Raw genomic sequence first — 24,294 nt, forward strand, 5'->3', positions numbered from 1 at the left:
GATCCAATGGTAAAAGTCTCTCGTTTTAACTCCCTATTATCTCATTGTCATCGCACTCTGGAAGGATGAAAGGGTGAACTGGCGTGTCGGGATTCCAACTCATTAACCCTACAGATTACAAAAAACGTCAGCAAACATGTTAAATGACATGACTGTAGCGATCCTAACTTTGCTCTCACTTTTAGGATAACTGCACCTTATTTACGCTGAGTAAATCCAGTAACTTCAGAGTTTCCGGAGGATGCTGCAGGACGCTATCATTCAAAGTTGCTTTCAGTTTCTCTGCTCTGCAAGATCCTCACATTAATTGCTTGATTTTGGAATAGCCCGGGAATGCTTGTATTGGGGGCGGTCTGACAAAAACGAGAGAACAAGCGAGGTCCCGAAAGCGAAAGAGGACCGTGCTGCAGCCGGAGCATGGGGATCTCTTGTCTTTATGGGGCCATGTGTTTCTAATTAGAAACACATGGCCCAATAAAGATAAGAAAGTGCTTGGCGACAACAGCAAAGCAGGCAACCCAGTCCGGCTCTGAGGCCAAAGGGCATCAACCAAAAACCCTAATTTCCAATGGCAGGCCACCGTTTAGAATAAATGGGGACGTCAGCCACTGTAAATGAGGGGCGGGGCTTCAAGCCCTCTACTGAAACCTCTCATTCACAATAAATCTCGCCGAGGCGAGTAGCACTTTGCGCTGCAACGCCACGCGAGACCAATGCAGCCCCTGTAATCCTGTTCCAGGCCTATCTGGGTAGCATTCCTAACCCTGCTGGCTCCTTAAATCAGTGCCCTCCCTTTGTGATCCTCTTCACGTCCCACCCTTTAAGTTCCCTCTTATGTTTTTTTTATTCTTTTTCACTTTGTGATTATCCTAACGTCTATGTGGTTTTCTTTCTGACATGTCTCCATTTGTCTGTTCAACCACACCCTACCTGGGGGGGGAGAGGGGGGTGGTATTGTAGGCGCACTTCTCTGTCTAAGCCTTTGTCATTTTTTTTCCCCACTTGTTGACCACACTGTATTGTTCGCTTTTTGTTCTAAACTTTCTGGAGTTCTCAGTGCCTTTCCCCCACTTCCTTTTTGCATGTGCATTTTTCAGCGTTCATTTGATCGATTTACCTTCTTGACATGGCCTCCTTCTGACAATGGTGCATTTTATATTGTTCAAGAATGTTGGGTGTAGTTGTACGGTTAGAATAAATACATGGTTCAACTGTGTTAACTGATTGGCTTTGAAATGAATAACAGGAGCCATATGTGCCTTCCTCTTTGACTATTACTTGCAGGGCTGTAATGACCTACAGGGCAGTCTAGCAGTGGCAGAAGGGCTGGTCTGACTCGTCAGTGTACGGGTTGGCTTTTTGTGGGCTTGTTTTATGGTCTGGTAGGTCAGTTTTTACTGCTAATTTCTCTTATCAACATTGGCTCCAGCAAAAACAAATTTTTGCTGTGCCCCTTACCTTGCAAAACACCTTTAGAGCGTGTCCTTACACGTTCAAGTTTGCCCTGATTTGTAACTGTGGGACACTTTCTTAGTTATCTGATTTGCTAGTAAGAGCTACATAGATTTTGGTGCCCATGTCTATTTTCTATCCCGACCATGGGAACTTCTACCCTTCTATTGCAGTACGGAGTTACAACAGCAGTTGTCTTACTCCCAAAATGGTAAGCGGAAGAAACACATTCATTTTTTAAACAAAAAACAATGTTTAATACTTTTTGTACAGGCTAAATGTTCACACAAGTCACAATTATTACAAATCAATGTGCGTGGTCTAGCAATTGTTGAAGATACACTTATAAGCTTGCGACCCCATTTTTCTATTTTCCCAGAATTCTGGTGCTGAAGATAAATCTGTTAAATCAGTGGTTAAAAAACCATCCCCAGCCAAGCCACGCAAAGGAAAACTGAAACGAAAAGGACGAAAACCTGCTGCAAAGAAACGTGGACGCCCCAAGAAGCAGAACACTGTCATCACTGAGCGTAAAGCCAAGAAGAGTCAAACTGCACTGGAACCTGAGACAACCCAAGACACTGTCATCACCACCCCAACCCCCACCACTACCCCATCCCCTACCCAAAGTATTCCCCAAACCACACCTGAGTCACCTAGTCCCACACCACCTCAGGGTAAGTTGGTATTCAAGTTATAGTTTGTAGTGCAAGGGTGACATAGGGTGGAGGAGGGGCAGACCTTTTAATATTCAGTTTCTTTTTGAGCGGTCACATTTTGGACTGAAACATGGCACATTGTTTTCACTTTGATTTATTTATTGGGTTGCTGTTATATAATTCCGACTGGCATCCTTCAGTTACTTCGCTGGGCTTTGGAGTAATGTAACCCTAAATCTATGCACCAAAGAACAGAAAAATATTCATGAAATAGTGACAGTCACAAAAAGAAGAGCTTGCCAGTTGTAGGCTATAAGAATTGCATGTTTGCTGCCACACACCATTGCACTAACAGCAGCTGAGGGAAGGTTGGATACACCATTCAGGTTTGTCCCGGTCAAAGATTTTACTTTCTGACTCAGTCCTTTAAGTACCAATCTACCATAGGAGTACACTTCTAAAGCACCTCACGAGAGGCATTTGGAAACTCCGAGCGTGTCAGGCAGAGGCAGACAGTAGGGTCCAGTTGGCACTGGTCAGGTAGACAGTTATAGGAAGGCCCTCTAGTACCTCGTTGTAGCCCTGTAGCTGGAACAAGGGGGCGGCCTTATGACTACATTTTGTCCACTTCATTGTCCTGGGTAGAGAAGGTCCAGCACTTGAGGGACTGCTCAGGTTACGGAATCAAGTCCAGTCCTCTTTTCTTTTTCCCTGTCCAGAAAGTGTTCTAAGTGGGTGGCTGGAGCTGCTACATTTATGCCTGGCACAAGCTAGTCTGTGGGAATTATTCCTGGGTGTTCCTTAGCCAATAGGGGCCAACACCGCGCACTTTGGGCATTTTCAAGATGGTGAAAGTCTTTTGACAATATACTTGGGCTCTGAGGGCAGGGGTGTGAGTGGGGAGTGCATAGGATGATCCTATTGTCCTCTCACATCCGACACTAAAATCCAGTTTGATAGAGCCACTGTACCCCTGTACCCACTCCCCCCCCCCCCCCCCCCCCCCCCCCTTCCAAAAAAAGCCCAGAGACAGAAGTCTGGTAAGACAAAAGGGTTCTCCAGTAACCAAACAGTAAATACACAAGAATTGCCTTCGCAGCCTGTTGGCTAACATTCAAGTTTGCCCTTAGTGTTGTATGTAAAACCCAGAGAATTAAGTCTGGTAGGACAAAAAGCAGAGTTTTCTGGCAACCAGACAGTGGACACACAAGAATTGTCCTGGCAGCCTAGTCCGCCCCAAGTCTTATATGTAAACGCAGCAGCGAATCTGTCCAACTCTCTAGCAGGGTTTGACAGTGTTGTGTCAAATAGGTTTCAAGAGCCCGCACCATTTTTATTCTGTGAGGTTCAAAGGAATCCTCTGTGCCTATTCAGTTCAGCCTGTTTGCTTCATGAAGGCATTTCACACCGTATTCACACCGATTCAAATAGTTATCACTGGTTGAGATAGGGTGGAGAATCAATGCAAAATATCCTCCAAAAACACCAGGCTGGGAAAAAGTAACTTCTTAATAGTTATTTTCCTTAATTTTTATTGAAGATCAGACGTCACCATTAAATTAGATTTTTTTAGTAACTATTAAAAATAGTTCTTTCATGTTTTTTTCAAGCTATTTCCATTCCTGGGATACGGTATTCGGATTTTATTCTTTGCTCTAGTTTTTCTACATATGGGCAACCAGGCTGGCCACTGTGACAAATAGCTTTTTTTGTGCTGGCCACTGTAAGAAGTAAGGACATTTTAACATTACATTTCCACATTTCCTACTTTTAAATAATGTGCAATCTGCCTTGTGGACTACAAGGCCTATAAAGGGCTGACTTATTTGAAAGGGAGGGTTTAACCTGTCAAAAGGTAGATGTGCAGTTTTTACACTACTACAGTCAGGTTACACTGAATGGCCCGAAGCCATGTTTGTACTGCCATTATAGTGGGTGACATAATTGAAGCTGTAGCCCTCTAATGGCATTTAACTTCCAGGCGCTGTGCACATTTTGTAACGTATACCAGGGACGTATAGGCAAGTTAAATATACCAATTGCGAGTATGCCAATTCGACCATGTCAGAGAGTGAGCACAGGTGCTTTGCTACTAGTTAGCAGGGGTAAAGTGCACAGAGTTCTAATGCTGGGCACAATTTCAGTGCTTAGCAAAAGGCAAGAAATCCAGGGTGACAATGGCGAAAAGGCAGATTTATTATAGAGAGAGGTTTCAGTGCCTTCTTGGTAGAGTATGGGAATGAAAATTGAGATTTTCCCACAGTTCCAGCTTTCAAATCTAATTTCTACCAGAATCCCTAAAAAAAGGAAAAATGGCAGAAAACTATTAATAATTAGCTTTACGAGAAGGTGGCTTGGCGTGTGCAGCTCCGAAGCATTGGAGTGATCACATAACCTGATGGGAAAGATCATTAGAGAGTAAAGTTAGTTAGTTTGAGAAATAGCATTCATCACTGCTATGAAAATGTTATAGGTTGCCACACATTCCTGACCTAGGTGTGTTCTACGAGTTTACAAAAGATTTTATCTAACGTTGAAACACGGAGGTTGGGGGAGTGGTTTAGTGTAAGTACGGATTTTGTATTAGAATTGCTTGCCACTTTCAATAGTACAACTATCTGCATGTGTGTTTGTTTCTGCGGATGACTTGTTCAGCAGTCATAAACTCCTGAAAAAAAGTGTAAGAAACAAGATATTTACACCAGACTACAGTTCTCCAGTGTAGGTTTGTTTCATAGACTCGTATGCGTGAAATGTTCACAGCTCGTTAACTGGAAATAATTCTAGCATGTGAATCTCTGAAAGATCCTGTGTTGGAGAATTACTGCTCCCAACTGGTTAGTTGGGGATAAAGGAGACAGTCCTGAACACTTGGAGATAATTAATCCTTCAACGCCTCTGGTGCAGCCTCTGAGATGTTTTAAATTGACTTAGAATCTCTGTCTAGTGGTGATAAGTTTTAGGTGATTTTCAGCTTATTGCCTTCTGACTTGTGCGAGCCACATGATGCTGTGATTGAAACTTTTATATATTTTTTATGTGTTCTACGGAGTATAACAGAGTTGCATAACAATGAACAGACATATAGAATAACTCCGTAATACTGAACTCTACCATCCCGCTCTTAAGTAACACAGACAAACACCCTCTGTGTGCTCCACTCCCAGGATTCACCCTGAATTTAACAAGAAGTGAATAGCTTTAAATGCAGAATTCTAAGCACTGTGACTTGTGGAGCCAAATTCCTTGCTCTGTACAGGGTGTTGTAGTGACTAAACGCAAACCACTTTTTGTTACCCATTTGTTAAATATCTTGGTCTGGCTAGCCAGTGTTGTCCATAGTAAGATTGGATCTAGCCAAGACCCTGTTGAAATAGAATTGTAGGGTTTGGAGGTGTACATGTTCACTTTTCAGCAGTTGTGATCCTGGTGAAGCAGCCTTTAGTGCTGTTATGATTGTTTTAGTGTGGCTGCATTCTACCAGCCTTAATTTGATCTCTTCAATCGGATGTTCTTGTTGAGCCTGCATTTCTGGTTGTGGTTCTGCAACCAAAAGAGACGGAGAAACCCCTTTTCTTTATGGAGTTCTTGAGAGCACCGCATGTCACCACATGAACACTAAACAGTGTTAGACTAAATGTCCGAGCCGAAGAAATGTTCTAGGGCAGCATGCCAAACCAGATGTTTTGGCTCTTGTGCAGTACTTCTGAGTTGCTGCCTGTGTTGTTGTGAGTCTTACGTTGAATTTCATTCTGAAAAGTCTAGCCTTTATAACATTCTTTTTTTTAAAGCTAAAGTCGGGAGGTTCTGCTCTGAGGCTAGAGTTCAAGCTGTACAGAGTTGTTGGCCTCTAGATGTCCTGTTGTCAACTTCATAATTGTTCTCTAAAACCCATTTTGTGGATTTGGTATGAGTGCAAGTTGTACAAACACATGTTCTTGACCATTACTGTTAACACATTCTGCTGACCTTGGATCCAGGTTTTGATCCTCTGGGCAGTTTTCATGCAGTACCTTGTTCAGCAGAAGTCGGAGCTTGAGACCAGTGTTCTATTGTCTTGAATTAAACATTATTAATTCACAGTAGGGATTTAGTAAAGGGAAAAAAGTCTAGGAGCTTGATCAGTGCAATCTCTGTAGCATATTTGTCTTGTGTTGATACATTTTGGCAGTTATTTATGGCTTTTTTCCTTTTGTAATGGGCTACAAGAGGCAGTTTGGGGGATAGGGAAGGTTGTTTCAATTTCATTGATCTAGAGCCCCATTTTACAGGTGTAATTTGCATGGTAGTTGAAATTGTTACTATTTAAAAATGTTGATGTCCTTATCCAACTCAATGTGATTGAAGACAGATAACATTTTATAGTTACACTCTGAGATGCAATTTAATTTTATTTTTTTAGCAGATACTCCCAAGTCTCCTCAAAATCCATCACACCAGCTACCTCCAAAAGTGCAGGACCAGCCGACCAATCAGCTTTTGGTGGCTCCTACACCTCCTGCCCTCCAGAAGTTGCTAGGTAAGACCTGTCCTGTTCGTCAGCCATAGTAGAATGTCCGTCTTACAGATGATGTATTTTTGCACTGAAAATTTGTGTTTAACATGATTTTGGGAGCTTAAATCTTGTGATTGACTTCAGTTGGGTTTAAATTCAACACAGAAGAAATAAGTAGCTTGACTTTGTTGGATTATGACACATTGTAGGTAAAGGGCACATTATCAATACCTCTTATGGCACATGCTTAACTAAAGAGAAGGAACGTGTTCTGTTTCAATAAGTTATTCACTTGCTCTCCAGTCTTAAAATTGATCCATTCCATTATTCCCTACTCTTAGAAGTAATCCATTCTATCAGTTGCCTGAGCCGACAGGGGTTTCACTATAGAACGTCGTAACCTCTCTAGCCAGGTAGTAATTATGCAGACTTTGTTCTGGGTATAAATAAGACCGACGACAAAAAAAGTATTCCAATTTTGTGTATACATGCAGTGGTTCTCATTTTTTTGTCTATCGGCCTGCATTGGCAAATATTTGATCAAACCATTTAAAAAAGAAAAGAAACAATTGTGTACTTTATTCAATTTTTGATGTGGAACTGGGCGAATTCCTTCTCTTTCATGTGTCAGATAGATGTTCATACTTACAGTCTAGTTCTACATCAAGCAAGGATCCAGAGACTCTCTTGGATTCGGTAGACATTTTGTCTCCACCATAGCAGCTATCAGATTATGAGCCTCTCCTCGACATCTAGCCTCCATGATTTTAATGCTCCATTGCAGGCATCATATTCTTATTGTTAACAGTGAAGAGCATCTAGATTATATTCCCCGTATTTTGTTATCGGAATACATTTTAAGTTTTTTGGTTTTCCTAAGTAAGATGAAGGGTATGAACTATGACGTTCTAGCTCCAGCTCAATTTGGATACATTTGATGCATGAATGTAATTAAATAAAGAAGTGGAATTGAAAATTTGATACATTCTGGTAGACCATATCATTCTGTATTGATGTAGAAGGTTTACGTGAAATCCAGCTTTTGCAGAGCGTTTCTTTGAATAACACTCTTACAGTTCAGGTAACTCTCCCAGTCAAATGATGAGCCAATGTTGAGAACAAGCTGTGTTAGGCTATGTGACTGGCTTAACTGTGAGTTGGTGCTGCTAAACCGTAGAAAAGAAGGGATATAGAGAGTAATCAAATATGAATTGCTGCCTTTCAGGGGCATGTGAAAATATAAGCTACCAAAATACACTGCAAAATGTAGATTCTAAAAACATGATCGTGACAGTTACACCATAAAATGTTTGGAAGATCATGCCTTAAACCTCTCTCCAAAATTACAGAAAACATCAGCTGAGCTTTATTATGGGATGAATTGATTCTGCTCTTGAGATGCAATTGTAATGTTCTACATCAAGAGAATTGCTGAGGCTCCTCCGTCAAACTGTATTGTGTCAGAGAAGACCATGGTGATCAGGCTGTTATAGTTCTTTAGAAGAAGGTTACTGACGTAGCTTTGACCATGTATGGTGGGTTGTGCCAGAGCTTAAGCGGAGCAGGGAATTGCGTACCGTCATGTGGTGGATGGAGATGGTTGGTGGATGTGTTCACAGTTGGAATATAAATAAATCTTAGGTTGGTCCAGCTGTTATCAGTCTAGTCACATATGCAAAGCATAATAAAGATTTTCGTTTTTGTGGCAGGGTGGGTGGGGGCTGAGAGTCTGCTGTGCTGATTGGTGATATGCTTGATACTGGTGTGGACTCCTTCTGGGCATATGGCAAAAAAAAAATTGTGAACATAGGGCAAGACTGGGCAGCCTGTGGTAGAAAGGAAATTGTTAGAAGGAGTAGGGCTGTCGCAAGGTGATTTTATTCATTCCTTACCTTGGGGATCTCTTCTGGATGCAGGTTTGAGTGGCAGTCTGTATGGGCAAAGCCATACAGAGTGGCTTTTCTTATGAGTAATTGGCTTGTTGGGGTGAATGACCTTTTGGGTGATGCACAAAACCACTGATGAGAATGATTTGGGGATTAGTAACGTCAGTGTGGTATATGGTGTTCAGTTTCTTGATGAAAAAGTGTTGGTTGACTTCCAAGTGTAAGGTGGTGAAGGAGTTTGAGACTGTGTTTATCTTCTTTCTGTTGCTTCGGCTTCTGACTTCTTTGGTTTAGAAGTTGGATTTGACCTGGCAGCGGAGGGGTGTTGATTTTATATGCAGCAATGAGGACTAAATGGTCTTGGGGGCTTGTTTGGGACATACCAGGATTGTTTCTTGTTTCCTTGAGTGTACTCGTCATTGGGATTATTTTTTAATGCAATGTACTTTGGACTTGGCTTTGGTCTTCTCTAAGGGCTTAGTTTAGAGTTGTATTATTAACTAATGTACACAGGAGTGTGCATGTATCCGTACCAAGAGGACTGACTATTTAGGGGACTGTCAACCAGTTGGGAAGTAGGGAGATCATAATGCCAAAGTGTAGAAAGTTCATTTTTTTGGGTGATTCTAAATCTATTAGCCATTGTTCCACCTCCTTCCCAGAACCCACCCAGCAATCCTCTAGTTAGTTTCCAATCTTACTCTCTCTCTCTCTCTATATATATATATATATATATATATATATATATATATATATATTCACTGAAAAAACCATAGGTTTCACACATGTTATAGTTAGTGGAAATTTTACTGATAAAAAACCAATGAAATTGCCCCGTTATAGTTAGCGCAGGCAACTATAACTCACGCGACCACAATCCTCTGCTGATGCTAATACTGTATTTAGACACTTATTTGCCCATGTCTTCTTCCATACATTTTTAGCTATACATATATTACAAATATTTTTTTTTCATAAAGACACATATGTCATCAGCAGAGGATTGCGGTCGCGTGAGTTATAGTTGCCTGCGCTAACTATAACGGGGCAATTTCATTGGTTTTTTATCAGTAAAATTTCCACTAACTATAACATGTGTGAAACCTATGGTTTTTTCAGTGAATTTGCAAGGTTTTTTAAATGCTAATTCCTAACTATAACGTGTGTGAAACCTATGGTTTTTTCAGTGAATTAGTACGGTTTTTTAAATGCTAAGTTTTTTTCCCTTATAATAAGCCCTGTACATTTGGTGGCCTACGGCCACCAAAAGCACAGGGGGTGGGGTAAGTGTGGATAGTGTTTTTTTCCATTGTAATAAGCCCAGCACATTTGGTGGCCTTCGGCCACCAAAAGCACAGGGGGTGGGGTAAGTGTGGATAGTGTTTTTTTTATTTTTATTTTTTTACCGTACGCTTACCGTAAGCGTACGGTAAGCGTACCCCGCGAAATTGCCGAAAAAAAAATAAAACCGTTTTTGCACTTGGGGGATGTTTGGGGACTCCCTCAACATGACTATGTGGGAGGGAGTTGTCAAAACAGCCCCTTTACATGTTTTTGGGCTTCCGATTTTAAAAATCTCTCTCAGTGCGAGAGACAAAATGGCGGCCGCCGCTTCCTGGTTTCGGCCGATTCGAATGTTTACTAAGATCTAAGAGCCAATCAGAATCGCGCTCGCGCACGCCACCGTACGCTTACCGTAAGCGTACGGTAAGCGTACCGTAAGCTGGCTCAGATATATATATTGATTTAAAGGCTATTTTCTCAGAATCTACTGAACAGATTTACACCAAACCTACAAAAGGCACTTCCTTGACCTAGGGACTACCTCTCTGCCAAATTTTGAGTAATTCTGTTCAGCCATTCGGGCTGTAGCTCGTTCTAAAGGTCCTATGGAAAAATGCATGGGAAAAACGCGTTTTGGGACCCCCCTTTTATCTCAGCCCCCACTTGACGAATCCCCCCGAGACTTTCAGGGTAGGAGCGGAGCGTAGCGCCCCACCTATTTTGAGAAATTCGCGAGGATTCGTCGACCGGCGCCAAAGTTATTCAAAATAGAATGTTGAGGTTTTCCTATGGAAACGTGGTCCTAACTATAACTACCTACTGGCTATCGCCAGTAGGTAATATATATATATATATATATATATATATATATATATACACACACACACATCTACCTAGGAACTTGGCTGTGACAGTTAATGCCCAAGAGAAACCTCCGGTCGCAGAACAGGTGGCAGATCCTTTGCCTATCTGGGACCCTCCCTTTGGAACACGCTCCCCCCCTGTATCCGAAAGGAAGGAAATTATCTTAGGTTCAGAAAGCTTGTTAAGGCCTGGCTGTTTGAACAATAAACACTCAACAGCCACCTCCCTCTTTCTGCCCTCAAACTAGCTGTGTCTAGGCGCCGGGAAACCCTTTTTGGGTAGCTGTTGCGCCCTATAAATTGATAAAATAAATAAAAATGTTGAATTTGTGGATGGAAGCCGGGTTTATCCTTTCACTGGATGTCTGACAATCACCTTAAATGCAACGCTGGCAAAACTGAAATCATCCCTTTTGGAAAACAAAATTTGTTTTCTCCAACAACTTGCTGGCCGTATGACGCAGAAGCTCCTCCTATGACCATTACCTCTGCTCGAAATCTGGGCATTAAGTTTGATTGCCAGCTATCCTTTAAACAACAAGCGCTGACTGTGGCGGGCTCATGCTTCCACATAATAAAAACTTTAAGGAAGTTTTTCAATCTCCTTCCCTTGCCAGCTAGAAAGACAGTCGCAGTTGCTCTGATTGCCTCCAGGCTGGACTATTGTAATAGTCTATATGCTGGAGCCACTAAATCAGTATTACATAGACTACAAATGGTCCAGCATGCGGCGGCTCGTTTAGTACTAAGTTGGCCTCGTAAATCATCAGCATCAGCAGCACTGAATGCGCTCCATTGGCTTCCTATTTGCAAAAGGATTCTTTTTAAGATCCCTTTGCTTACTTTTAGGGCCGTTCACCATCTTATGAATACTTATGAAATGGCTTTAAACGCTACCATCCGGCACGGTGTCTAAGATCTTCAGGTCTGAACCTGCTTATAATCCCTAGATTCAGGCTAGCCACAAAAGGTGGCAAATCTCTTTTTGTTTTGGGCGCTAAGGCCTGGAATAAGCTTCCATTGTCCATACGATCCCTGTTTCAGGAGACTCAGTTTAGGAAGGCTTTGAAGACATGGATTTTCTCCCTCACCGATGCAGCTTGCTTAGCAATGGTGTAGTTATTAGTGTTAGCGTGAAATTTGTCTGCCTCCCCCAACCATTCCACCTGGTTGGTCTAGCGCCAAGATACTCCTTGGAGTGGTAGTTGCGCTCTATAAATTCACTTTTACATTACATTACATTACATTACATGAGAGTGAGAAGATATTACATTAGACCAGCTTGATAAAAGTTTAATTAATGGCAGCTTCTTCCAGTCCTTCCTGTGGTGCAGACAATTCCCGAACAATTGGAAGGCGGTAGATGAAGGATTCAAAGTAATGGGATTGTCGTAATAGTCCCTTTTACTGATTCATGCATACAGCTAAGTAGAAAAGCCAAACTGAACGCAATTAGTGAATCGACATATTTAATGTGTGAGAAAGTGCCATCTTTCTTGCATGGTATGCCCCCACTTTTTGCTAAATTGCTGAATGTACTTCGATTGAGTGTACCCTGGGTTCCTGCCAATCAGGTGCCCAGGGCCTATGTTCCTTCCTTAAACCACACAAACTCCAAATTGGCAAACCCTAGCCACATGTCAGCCCCTAGTAAATGGTACCCTAGGTACCCAGGGCCTTGTGACCAGGGAAGGCCTCTAAGGGCTGCAGCACTCATTGTGCCACCCTCAGAGGCCCTGTACCCTTACACACACACACTGCCCTTGCAGGCTGAGTGTCTGGGTGCAGGACAAAACAAAGAGTCGACATGGCCCACATCACTGTGTACCATGCCCATCACCTACACTGCCAAGGCATATGTCAGCCACCCCTCTAGCTGGGTGCATTACGCCTATGGTGTGGGCACAGGAGCAGGAGCCCTGTGCCCCTACAGTACCCGGGTCCATTCCTGGGCACTGTAAGTGCAGTGCTGTCATTTAAGAATACATGGTGCTGAGAGCTTGTCAAACACGAGCTCCACAGCACCATATTGGCAACACTGAAGCCTGGGAAGTTTGGTATCAAACTTCTCAGCACATTGAACCCACACTGATGCCAGTGTGGGATTTAATGTACTAAGCACCCCAGAGGGCATCTTAGAAGATGCCCCCTTACAGCTAACTTGCAATCCACGTCTGCTCTGAGGCTGCCCAGGCTGCCACACAGCAGACACGTTGCTGGACCCCTGGGTGGGAGAGCCCCTGCTCTCCCGGGCCTGCAACAATGCACATCCTGGGTGAGGTGAGAAATCTCCTCCCCCAGGATGAGCAAAGGGAAGCTTCAAAGGCATGCCGCCAGTTGGAGTTTCCCCAGGCCACTGCAACCCCCCACTCTGGCGGGAAGCTTGGCCGGAAACCCCATACAAGGACAGGGGATGTGCCAGCCTGCCCACCCCACCCCTCAGGTGGGGGAGGCGAGGTGAAGCACATCTCCGGGCTCTCGCCATCTTGAAGATGGGAGGCCCTACCCTATCAGGATTAGGCTACTGCCCCCCTCTCACAGGAGAGAGGCAGGATAGGGGGTGTACCCACCCCAGGACAAGGACCCATTGGTCCCTGGCCTTCACCTACCTGTAACGCCCCTAAATCTAGTATTTAGGGGCCCCCTGAACCTTCCTTCCCCAGATTCCAGATAGAAAAACGACAAGAAGAGCAAGAAGAACAAAGACCTGCCCTGCAGCTGCTAAAAAGAGAAGAAGACACCAACTGCTTTGGCCCCAGCCCTACCGGCCTGTCGACTCTCGAACCTGCACCAGCGCGGCATCCCACGTGGCCAGCAACCTCACTAACCCCGGAGGACCTGGCTACCCTTTAGCTCTAAGCCCCTGGGACTCCCACGAGTAGAGGCTCTACTCAAGAAACCTACTTGCTATCCCTGGCACCAGCCCGGGACCGCGGACCCAACACACTCTGCACCAGCCAAGCCTGGCCAGTGCCGGAGTGGACAAAGACCCAGAGGACGACCCCACGGCGACTGTGACCCAGAGTCCGGCACCCAAGGACCCCCCTCGACATCCCGGAAGAAGCCTGCAGCCTCAGAACCAAGTGCCACCCCAGCCGCGATCAACCAGAGGGTAAGATTCCCGACGTCAAAAGGCACCCCTGCACCCGGCGCCCTGCGACCCCCTGTGCCCAATCCCGGGGTACCCACCTAACCTACAACTACCCAACTTACCTCTCGAAGTGGTGGTGGCACCTGAAACATCCTCGTCCCCGAGCCTGCAGCCTCTTTCCAAACCGGAATATTCCAATTGATTTCCATTGAGCGCCCTAAGGCTCAAAAGCACCCTGCACCCAGCCGCCCGAGTGGCCCTGGCAGTGCCCTCTCTACTCTAACCTACTTCCCCACTTGCCCTGAGTAAGTGACCAGGAGCCCAGCTCCCACAGCCGCGTGGCTTGCCAGACATCAGCCACCAACCAAGGCCCCCCTATCCCTCATAGGATAACATTGGGCCCAACTCTCTCTGCACCCGGCCGTCCTGAAACCGCTGAGGGTGAATCAACTGTACTTACCTGACACTGGGGGACCCCTGAGTCCATGCCCGGAATTTCAACACTACCAGTCGAGTACTTACCCTTAAACCGCTAACTTCATTTTCCTCATAGGGTAACATTGACTGGCTTTTTCTTCAAAAATCTTCTAAGTGTGAACTTTTCAAAACTGCAAAAATTCACCAAAAATCAGCCAAGTGACAAAAACGAATTTACTCACCTGCTCCTAGGTGAGCTCCCAGTGCTGGATCTTGGTGCCCAGCCCTGACTCTGAAAAGTGTTCACAACTATACTTACTTCTAACTCATTTTTCTCCCATAGGAAACCATTGTCTGCTTTTCTGTGAAATTTCTTCTAAGTGTCTACTTTTGCAAATTTGAAATATTCTTTTAAAATCGTACCAATTCTGCAAACGAAATTACTTACCTGCTTTTGATAAGGACCCCAGTCCTGGGTCTAGGCACCCAGTCCTGGATTACTAAAGTAACGATTAAGTACTCTACCTGCAATTTGAATTTCTTGCCATAGAGATCCATTGAATGTTTTCTGTGAAATATTTTCTAAGTGCTAACTTTTGAAATAGCTAAATATTATTTAAAAATCATTACAGTTATTAAGTCGACTTTCATCACTTGATTCTGAATACTGACCCCAGGCTGGTTCTAGGATCCAGACCTGGAATTCCAAAAGTAATCTGAAAAGTAATTTATTACAAATAACCTAAATTTACCATTGAGCTCAATGCATTGTTATGTTTAGGAAATAGGATTGTTTATTGCAACCAACTGTGACTGTTTACACAAATTTATTGCTTGAAACAAAAGTATTTATATTCAACCTCTCATTCTGAGAAAGTATATTTTTACCCCCTTTGTGGTTCTAAAAATAAAACAAGCATATATTTTATATATACAAATCATTGGCCTAGAGTTCAGTTATTGAGTGTGTGAAACCATTTGCTGACTGAGTGTGTACAATAAATGCTTTACACTGTCCTCTGGTACTGCCTTACTGCTCGACCAAGCTACCACTTTTGAGAGTAAGGTCATACCTAACTTTGACCTCTATCAGCCTCTGGGGGACTGTGGACTCTGTACACCCTGTACCTATTAGGGAACAGTATATACAGAGCCACTTTCTCACATTGGTGGATCAGCGGTGGGATACAAACTTGCATTTGTTGGACTACTTGGTTACCATCTGATCACACGACAGAACTCTTAAAAATTGCCTTTAGAATTCTGATTGGTTTTTCCAAAATTACTAAAAGTCTTGCTAGGGCCTTGCTTAAGTCCCATTAGAATTTTAGAAAAATAAAAGTCACTATAGTCAGGGTAGAGGGTTAGAACTGTCAGGTTAGAATGTCTCAAACAAACCCAGCTATTAGTGATAATAATAACATGGACCTGGTGGAGGAGCTCGACCTCACACCTTACTTACACTTGTCTTTCAAGGAATTGAGGTCCTTATGTAAACTCAAAAATTTACAAATGGGTCAGCATCCAACCAAACAAGGGCTCCAGGAGCTCCTGGCTGAGTATGCTAAAGACCACCCATCTGAACATGGTGATGGCCAGTCAGATGGGGAAAGGGAATCAGGGGAGGAGGACAGCAACCTCCCCATACTATTCCCTAGGGAGGAGATGGCACCCATACCCTCCAACTCAAGACATAGCATCTGGGCACCTAGAGACCACACAGGTGGCTCTGGTCCCAGAGACAACACTGGGGGACCCCCCAGTGAAGAGGACAGCCTTGTGAGGCTGGCCAAAAGAATAGATCTAGAGTCCAGGCTCCTGGCTCTAGAAAAGGAAAGGAGAGAGATGGGTTTAGCACCCATCAATGGTGGCAGCAATAATAAAAACAAGGATAGGGAGGAAACTTCTGACCTTAAAATCCCCAAAGGGATTGTCCCTAAATTTGAGGAAGGTGATGATATCACCAAATGGTTCACAGCCTTTGAGAGGGCTTGTGATATCAGGAAAGTAAAGAAACCTCTCTGGGGGGCACTCCTGTGGGAACTGTTCTCTGGTAACTGCAGGGACAGGCTTCTGACTCTCTCTGGGCCAGAAGCAGGATCCTATGACCTCATGAAGAAAGCTCTGATTGAGGGATTTGGATTCACCACTGAGGAGTATAGAATTAGATTCAGGGGGGCTCACAAAACCCAGACCCAGTCCTGGATTGATTTTGTAGATTTCTCAGTGAAGACACTGGATGGTTGGTTAGCTGGACATGGTGTGCAGGATTTTACTGGATTGTACAATTTATTCATGAAGGAACATATTTTGAGTAACTGCACAAATGAAAAGTTGCATCAGCATTTGGTAGACCTAGGTCTAATTTCTCCCCAAGAATTGGGAAAGAAGGCAGACCACTGGGTCAAGACTAGGGTGACCAAGACAACCACTGGGGGTGACCAAAAGAAGGTGGTCACAAAACCTCCCCAGGGGAAAGGTGGTGAGAATCCCCAAGATAAAAAGTCTGAGTCTTCCAAAGGGCCCCAAAAACCTGTTCAGGTGGGTGGGACCCAAACTACTCCCTATGTGCCCCAACCATATAGGGGGAAGAACTTTGATCCCTTAAAGGCCTGGTGTAATACCTGTAAGAAGCAGGGACACCTAACTGTATCTTGCCCCCAAAACAAAGCCCCTAAGGCACCCAGTACAGCCACTCCTGGGGCAGCAAGTATACAAATGGGATCAGAGGTGTACCCTGAGCAAATCTGGGAACACACTGAAGCAAGTTTAGTCTCCTTGGGAGAAGTGGAGTTTGCCACTGTGGCTGTGTGGCCCCCCAACTTAAAGAAATACTTACAGTACCCCTGGGTAAATGGAACTAGGGTAGAAGCTCTGAGGGATACAGGTGCCAGTGTCACTATGGTGAAAGACACACTGGTTTCCCCTGAGCAATACTTGATTGGGAAGTCTTACCCAGTCACCAACGCTGACAGTGTCACCACTAGTCATCCCATGGCCATGGTAACATTAGGCTGGGGGGGGGGGGTTACTGGCCTGAAACAGGTAGTGGTCTCTCCAAAGTTGCCAGCTGCATGCCTGCTTGGAAATGATCTGGAAACCTCAGCCTGGGCTGAAGTTGAGTTAAAGGCCCATGCAGCCATGCTGGGCATCCCTGAATTGGTGTGTGTGCAAACCAGAGCACAGAGCAAGAGGAAGGGTGAAAAAGTAGGTTTGGAGCCTGGAATAATGGCCCAACCAACCAAGAGGAAGGGCAAGGAGACTGGGGGACCAGCTTCTGTACAGCCAAACACTCAGAACCCCTCTCCCCCTGGAGAGGATGTAGATACCCCTGAGGGAACTGAGTCCATGGAGCTTGACCCTTACCAGGTTGAACTCTTGGGCCCAGGGGGACCCTCTAGGGAAGAGCTGTGCCAGGGCCAGCGAGACTGTCCCACTCTTGAAAGCCTGAGACATCAAGCTGCTTCAGAAGCCAGGGGAGATGTCAGTGGTACCCACAGAGCTTATTGGGAAGAGGGATTACTGTATGCTGAGGCAAGAGACCCCACTCCTGGAGCCACCAGGAGGGTGGTAGTGCCACAGAAGTACAGGGAGTTCCTCCTAACTTTGGCTCATGACATCCCCCTAGCTGGACATCTGGGGCAATCCAAAACTTGGGAAAGGTTAGTGAGTCACTTTTACTGGCCCCAGATGCACCAAAAGGTGAAGGAGTTTGTCAGCTCCTGTGTTACCTGTCAGGCCAGTGGCAAGACAGGTGGCCACCCAAAGGCCCCCCTCATTCCACTACCAGTGGTGGGGGTCCCCTTTGAAAGGGTAGGTGTGGACATTGTGGGTCCACTTGAACCTCCCACAGCCTCGGGGAACAAATTCATTCTAGTAGTAGTGGATCATGCTACTAGGTACCCTGAAGCAATTCCACTTAGGACTACTACAGCTCCTGCAGTAGCCAAGGCCCTCCTGGGTGTCTTCACCAGGGTGGGTTTTCCTAAGGAGGTGGTTTCAGACAGAGGTTCCAACTTCATGTCTGCTTACCTAACACACATGTGGAAAGAGTGTGGAGTGCAGTACAAGTTTACTACACCCTACCACCCACAAACCAATGGCCTTGTTGAGAGGTTCAACAAGACATTGAAAGGTATGATCATGGGACTCCCTGAGAAACTCAAAAGGAGGTGGGATGTCCTGTTACCATGCTTGCTTTTCGCTTACAGGGAAGTGCCACAGAAGGGAGTAGGTTTCTCACCCTTTGAACTTCTGTTTGGTCATCCTGTAAGGGGACCACTATGTCTTGTAAAAGAGGGCTGGGAGAGGCCTCTTCAGGAACCCAAACAAGACATAGTGGACTATGTGCTTGGCCTAAGGTCCAGAATGGCTGAGTATATGGAAAAGGCATCCAAGAACCTTGAGGCCAGCCAGGAGCTCCAGAAGCACTGGTATGACCAAAAAGCTGCACTGGTTGAATTTCAACCAGGGCAACAGGTGTGGGTTTTGGAGCCAGTGGCACCAAGGGCTCTCCAAGACAAATGGAGTGGCCCTTACCCTATCCTAGAGAGAGAGAGTGAGGTCACCTATCTAGTTGACCTGGGCACTAGCATGACACCCAAAAGGGTCATCCATGTGAACCGCCTTAAACTCTACAATGATAGGGCTGACATCACCATGCTGATGGTGACTGATGAAGAACAGGAAGCAGAGAGTGAGCCACTCCCTGACCTCCTATCCTACAGCCCAAAAGATGGGTCAGTAGATGGTGTGATTTTCTCAGACACCCTCTCTGCCCAACAGCAGACTGACTGCAAGCAAGTCTTGCAACAATATGCTAGCCTCTTTTCCCTGACCCCTGGTCTGACAAGCTGGTGTACCCATGATGTGGACACTGGTGACAGTGCACCTGTCAAGAACAAAATCTATCGACAGTCAGATCAAGTCAAGGAAAGCATCAAAGCTGAGGTCAGCAAGATGCTGGAGTTAGGGGTCATTGAGCCTTCAGAGAGCCCCTGGGCTAGCCCAGTGGTTCTGGTCCCCAAACCTCATCAACAGGGTGAAAAGAGAGAGATGAGGTTCTGTGTGGACTATAGAGGGCTCAACTCTGTCACCAAGACAGATGCTCACCCTATCCCAAGAGCAGATGAACTGATAGACAAATTGGGGGCTGCCAAATTTCTCAGTACCTTTGACTTAACTGCAGGGTACTGGCAGATTGGCATGGCCCCAGGAGCAAAAGAAAAGACAGCATTCTCCACCCCTGATGGGCATTATCAGTTTACTGTGATGCCCTTTGGGTTAAAGAATGCCCCTGCCACCTTCCAGAGGTTGGTGAACCATGTCCTGGCTGGGTTGGAGTCCTTTAGTGCAGCTTATCTTGATGATATTGCTGTCTTTAGCTCCACCTGGCAGGATCACCTGATCCACCTTGGGAAGGTTTTAGAGGCTCTGCAGAGTGCAGGTCTCACTATCAAGGCATCCAAATGCCAGATAGGGCAGGGCACTGTGGTGTACTTGGGCCACCTTGTAGGTGGAGGCCAGGTACAGCCCTTACAACCCAAAATCCAGGCCATCATGGACTGGATAGCTCCAACAACCCAGACCCAAGTCAGGGCATTCCTTGGCTTGACTGGGTACTACAGGAGGTTTGTGAAGGGGTATGGGTCCATTGTGACCCCCCTCACAGAACTCACCTCCAAGAAAATGCCCAAGAAAGTTAAGCAGACACGTTGCTGGACCCCTGGGTGGGAGAGCCCCTGCTCTCCCGGGCCTGCAACAATGCACATCCTGGGTGAGGTGAGAAATCTCCTCCCCCAGGATGAGCAAAGGGAAGCTTCAAAGGCATGCCGCCAGTTGGAGTTTCCCCAGGCCACTGCAACCCCCCACTCTGGCGGGAAGCTTGGCCGGAAACCCCATACAAGGACAGGGGATGTGCCAGCCTGCCCACCCCACCCCTCAGGTGGGGGAGGCGAGGTGAAGCACATCTCCGGGCTCTCGCCATCTTGAAGATGGGAGGCCCTACCCTATCAGGATTAGGCTACTGCCCCCCTCCCACAGGAGAGAGGCAGGATAGGGGGTGTACCCACCCCAGGACAAGGTCCCATTGGTCCCTGGCCTTCACCTACCTGTAACGCCCCTAAATCTAGTATTTAGGGGCCCCCTGAACCTTCCTTCCCCAGATTCCAGATAGAAAAACGACAAGAAGAGCAAGAAGAACAAAGACCTGCCCTGCAGCTGCTAAAAAGAGAAGAAGACACCAACTGCTTTGGCCCCAGCCCTACCGGCCTGTCGACTCTCGAACCTGCACCAGCGCGGCATCCCACGTGGCCAGCAACCTCACCAACCCCGGAGGACCTGGCTACCCTTTAGCTCTAAGCCCCTGGGACTCCCACGAGTAGAGGCTCTACTCAAGAAACCTACTTGCTATCCCTGGCACCAGCCCGGGACCGCGGACCCAACACACTCTGCACCAGCCAAGCCTGGCCAGTGCCGGAGTGGACAAAGACCCAGAGGACGACCCCACGGCGACTGTGACCCAGAGTCCGGCACCCAAGGACCCCCCTCGACATCCCGGAAGAAGCCTGCAGCCTCAGAACCAAGTGCCACCCCAGCCGCGATCAACCAGAGGGTAAGATTCCCGACGTCAAAAGGCACCCCTGCACCCGGCGCCCTGCGACCCCCTGTGCCCAATCCCGGGGTACCCACCTAACCTACAACTACCCAACTTACCTCTCGAAGTGGTGGTGGCACCTGAAACATCCTCGTCCCCGAGCCTGCAGCCTCTTTCCAAACCGGAATATTCCCATTGATTTCCATTGAGCGCCCTAAGGCTCAAAAGCACCCTGCACCCAGCCGCCCGAGTGGCCCTGGCAGTGCCCTCTCTACTCTAACCTACTTCCCCACTTGCCCTGAGTAAGTGACCAGGAGCCCAGCTCCCACAGCCGCGTGGCTTGCCAGACATCAGCCACCAACCAAGGCCCCCCTATCCCTCATAGGATAACATTGGGCCCAACTCTCTCTGCACCCGGCCGTCCTGAAACCGCTGAGGGTGAATCAACTGTACTTACCTGACACTGGGGGACCCCTGAGTCCATGCCCGGAATTTCAACACTACCAGTCGAGTACTTACCCTTAAACCGCTAACTTCATTTTCCTCATAGGGTAACATTGACTGGCTTTTTCTTCAAAAATCTTCTAAGTGTGAACTTTTCAAAACTGCAAAAATTCACCAAAAATCAGCCAAGTGACAAAAACGAATTTACTCACCTGCTCCTAGGTGAGCTCCCAGTGCTGGATCTTGGTGCCCAGCCCTGACTCTGAAAAGTGTTCACAACTATACTTACTTCTAACTCATTTTTCTCCCATAGGAAACCATTGTCTGCTTTTCTGTGAAATTTCTTCTAAGTGTCTACTTTTGCAAATTTGAAATATTCTTTTAAAATCGTACCAATTCTGCAAACGAAATTACTTACCTGCTTTTGATAAGGACCCCAGTCCTGGGTCTAGGCACCCAGTCATGGATTACTAAAGTAACGATTAAGTACTCTACCTGCAATTTGAATTTCTTGCCATAGAGATCCATTGAATGTTTTCTGTGAAATATTTTCTAAGTGCTAACTTTTGAAATAGCTAAATATTATTTAAAAATCATTACAGTTATTAAGTCGACTTTCATCACTTGATTCTGAATACTGACCCCAGGCTGGTTCTAGGATCCAGACCTGGAATTCCAAAAGTAATCTGAAAAGTAATTTATTACAAATAACCTAAATTTACCATTGAGCTCAATGCATTGTTATGTTTAGGAAATAGGATTGTTTATTGCAACCAACTGTGACTGTTTACACAAATTTATTGCTTGAAACAAAAGTATTTATATTCAACCTCTCATTCTGAGAAAGTATATTTTTACCCCCTTTGTGGTTCTAAAAATAAAACAAGCATATATTTTATATATACAAATCATTGGCCTAGAGTTCAGTTATTGAGTGTGTGAAACCATTTGCTGACTGAGTGTGTACAATAAATGCTTTACACTGTCCTCTGGTACTGCCTTACTGCTCGACCAAGCTACCACTTTTGAGAGTAAGGTCATACCTAACTTTGACCTCTATCAGCCTCTGGGGGACTGTGGACTCTGTACACCCTGTACCTATTAGGGAACAGTATATACAGAGCCACTTTCTCACATAATGTTAAGGAAGATAAAGATTAATCTTAGTCGGACTTAAAATTCTAGTGCTTTGCATTTAACTTGCAACTACTAGACCTGGAAACCGACCCCAAATTAATCCAGTAAGGTGCATCTAAGACTTGTTGAAGAGCATGCATATGCTGGAAGCGTTCTCGGCTCTTTATATGTTGTCCAATAAGACTGTGAATATGACCTTCTGCTGAAGTAATAATCACGCAGGAGAGCCCGTGCTTGAAGGTAGGTAACCTTTGCCATGCTGTTGGGGTTCTTGAGAGTACTCTATTGTAGCTCAGCCTCATGCTGTTACCATCAATAGAAAATCAATAATTCACCCTGTTGCAAATTCTGGGAGGCCTTATGGTCCTCTGGCTTATAATGCCAGTGCTGCCTACCCTCTTGTTTATATCGGTGAACATTGAGCATAGAACCGACTCAGAGTAGTTAGTTGACATATTTGAATTTGTGCCACTATTGCACAGCATTTAAACACAGCTGAAAATGCGAGTGCATGCAAGGTCAACGTACAAAGACATTGATTTCTGAATCATGTTTTGTAATTGCAATCTCCTTAAAAGATCATTGGTAAGCCTGTGTTATCTTGCCACCAGTGCAGCCTCTGTTGATACACATTCAACTCAACATGTGTTTTCTTCTTTTTCCCAGTTGGAGAATATAGCGTCGTGGGCTTTTTATTTACCCAGCTGCGTGTCAGACCTAACCACATTTTCCAAGGAGATCCCATGCACGACACCTGGGCATCTGGTTCAGTAACATTGTTCTGATGTGAATATGTCTGAATCTTGTTATTCCTTTTTAGTTATTTGCAGTCTGCTTTTCTTTAGCAGCAGCGCGTTGTGCCAGGGCCATTAGCGTTCACTGCCAGCTCTCTGCGAAGAAGCTTCCTCATTTGCGTAATAGGCATTCCATTGTCCTGCGTCTGCCATCCTCTAGCAGCACTGGCTGTCTGAGCTGAAATCTTATTGCCAGAATCGCCTTCCAGATTGAAGAGTTTTCCCCTGTGTCCCATCAATTTGGTTACTTGGTCTCTCACCTTCTGCTCACTCCCCCCCCCCCCCCCCCTTTTTTTTTTTAAACACTCCATGTCAACCCCAAATGTCTGAGTGACCGTCTCCTAAGCCAAGGTCATGTTTGGAAGGATAGTTCCCTTAGTTCTGTGACTCAAGCCTAAGTGTGTACAGCTCCAAGATGCCCTGTTGGTGAACACTTCTTTCTGGCTTCCCTGTGGCTGATTGGTATTTTTCCCAAGACCCAGAAATGTCGAAAATGTACACTGAATTCTAGTCAACATAAAGTTTTTCACAAAAGCCCTATTTCCTGCAACAGCACATCTTGTCGCCACTACTGATGAACTACGTCAGTCATTTTTTAAATCTAAGATTGCTCATGCAACAAATATAACACGTCATTATTTGATGAACCTGGTCATTGGGTGAGTACCTGTTGGCAAAACTACTCTCAATTTATGAAGCTAGAATGCTCAGAGCTTCTATTGAACAAGACATTTGCAGATTCAGCTGTCTGAAATGTTTACATTTGGCATGAAGCAGCTCAATGCTTTGGGTATGTGAAGTAGGGAGGGTGGAGGTGAGAGAGAAATCTAGGATTGCCCCAGTAAGCAGCAAAAATGTTATCTTTGGTAAGGGTTAGATAAGAAAATATCACTTGTCCTAGAGCTGCAAAAAACTTTCATATATCCTGCATATTAGCATAAAATTATCATCCCCTTTAAGACAAAAGTGTATGCCAAGAAAATACATGTAGTAAGTGATTTCAGACTCTGGCATGATAGCATCATGCTGTGATTGGGTGCTTTAAGTCATATGTTCATGGAAATTGGATGTTGGGTCTCACTGCCATGTTCTCACGACATGTTCCAAAGAAAGGGGGCAGCTTGACATTCTGCTCACTTGATGCAGGAAATACAGATTCTGAGGTAGTAGTATTGAG

General features: G+C 45.3%; 1 protein-coding gene across 3 annotated transcripts in view; it reads left to right on the forward strand.

The window, feature by feature from the left end:
• The window catches only part of DOT1L (DOT1 like histone lysine methyltransferase), a 252,978-nt gene that overhangs the window by 101,637 nt on the left and 127,047 nt on the right, over positions 1-24,294 (forward strand). For 2 of the 3 annotated variants that reach the window (XM_085638968.1, XM_085638970.1), the window contains exons 14-15: positions 1,832-2,129; positions 6,514-6,630. In XM_085638968.1, coding sequence (XP_085495094.1) covers positions 1,832-2,129; positions 6,514-6,630 — 415 coding nt within the window. The remainder of the gene's footprint in view (positions 1-1,831; positions 2,130-6,513; positions 6,631-24,294) is intronic. The other variant, XM_085638969.1, reaches the window with a different exon arrangement.

Source organism: Triturus cristatus, chromosome 12 (assembly GCF_964204655.1).
Source record: "Triturus cristatus chromosome 12, aTriCri1.1, whole genome shotgun sequence".
NCBI lineage: Eukaryota > Metazoa > Chordata > Amphibia > Caudata > Salamandridae > Triturus > Triturus cristatus.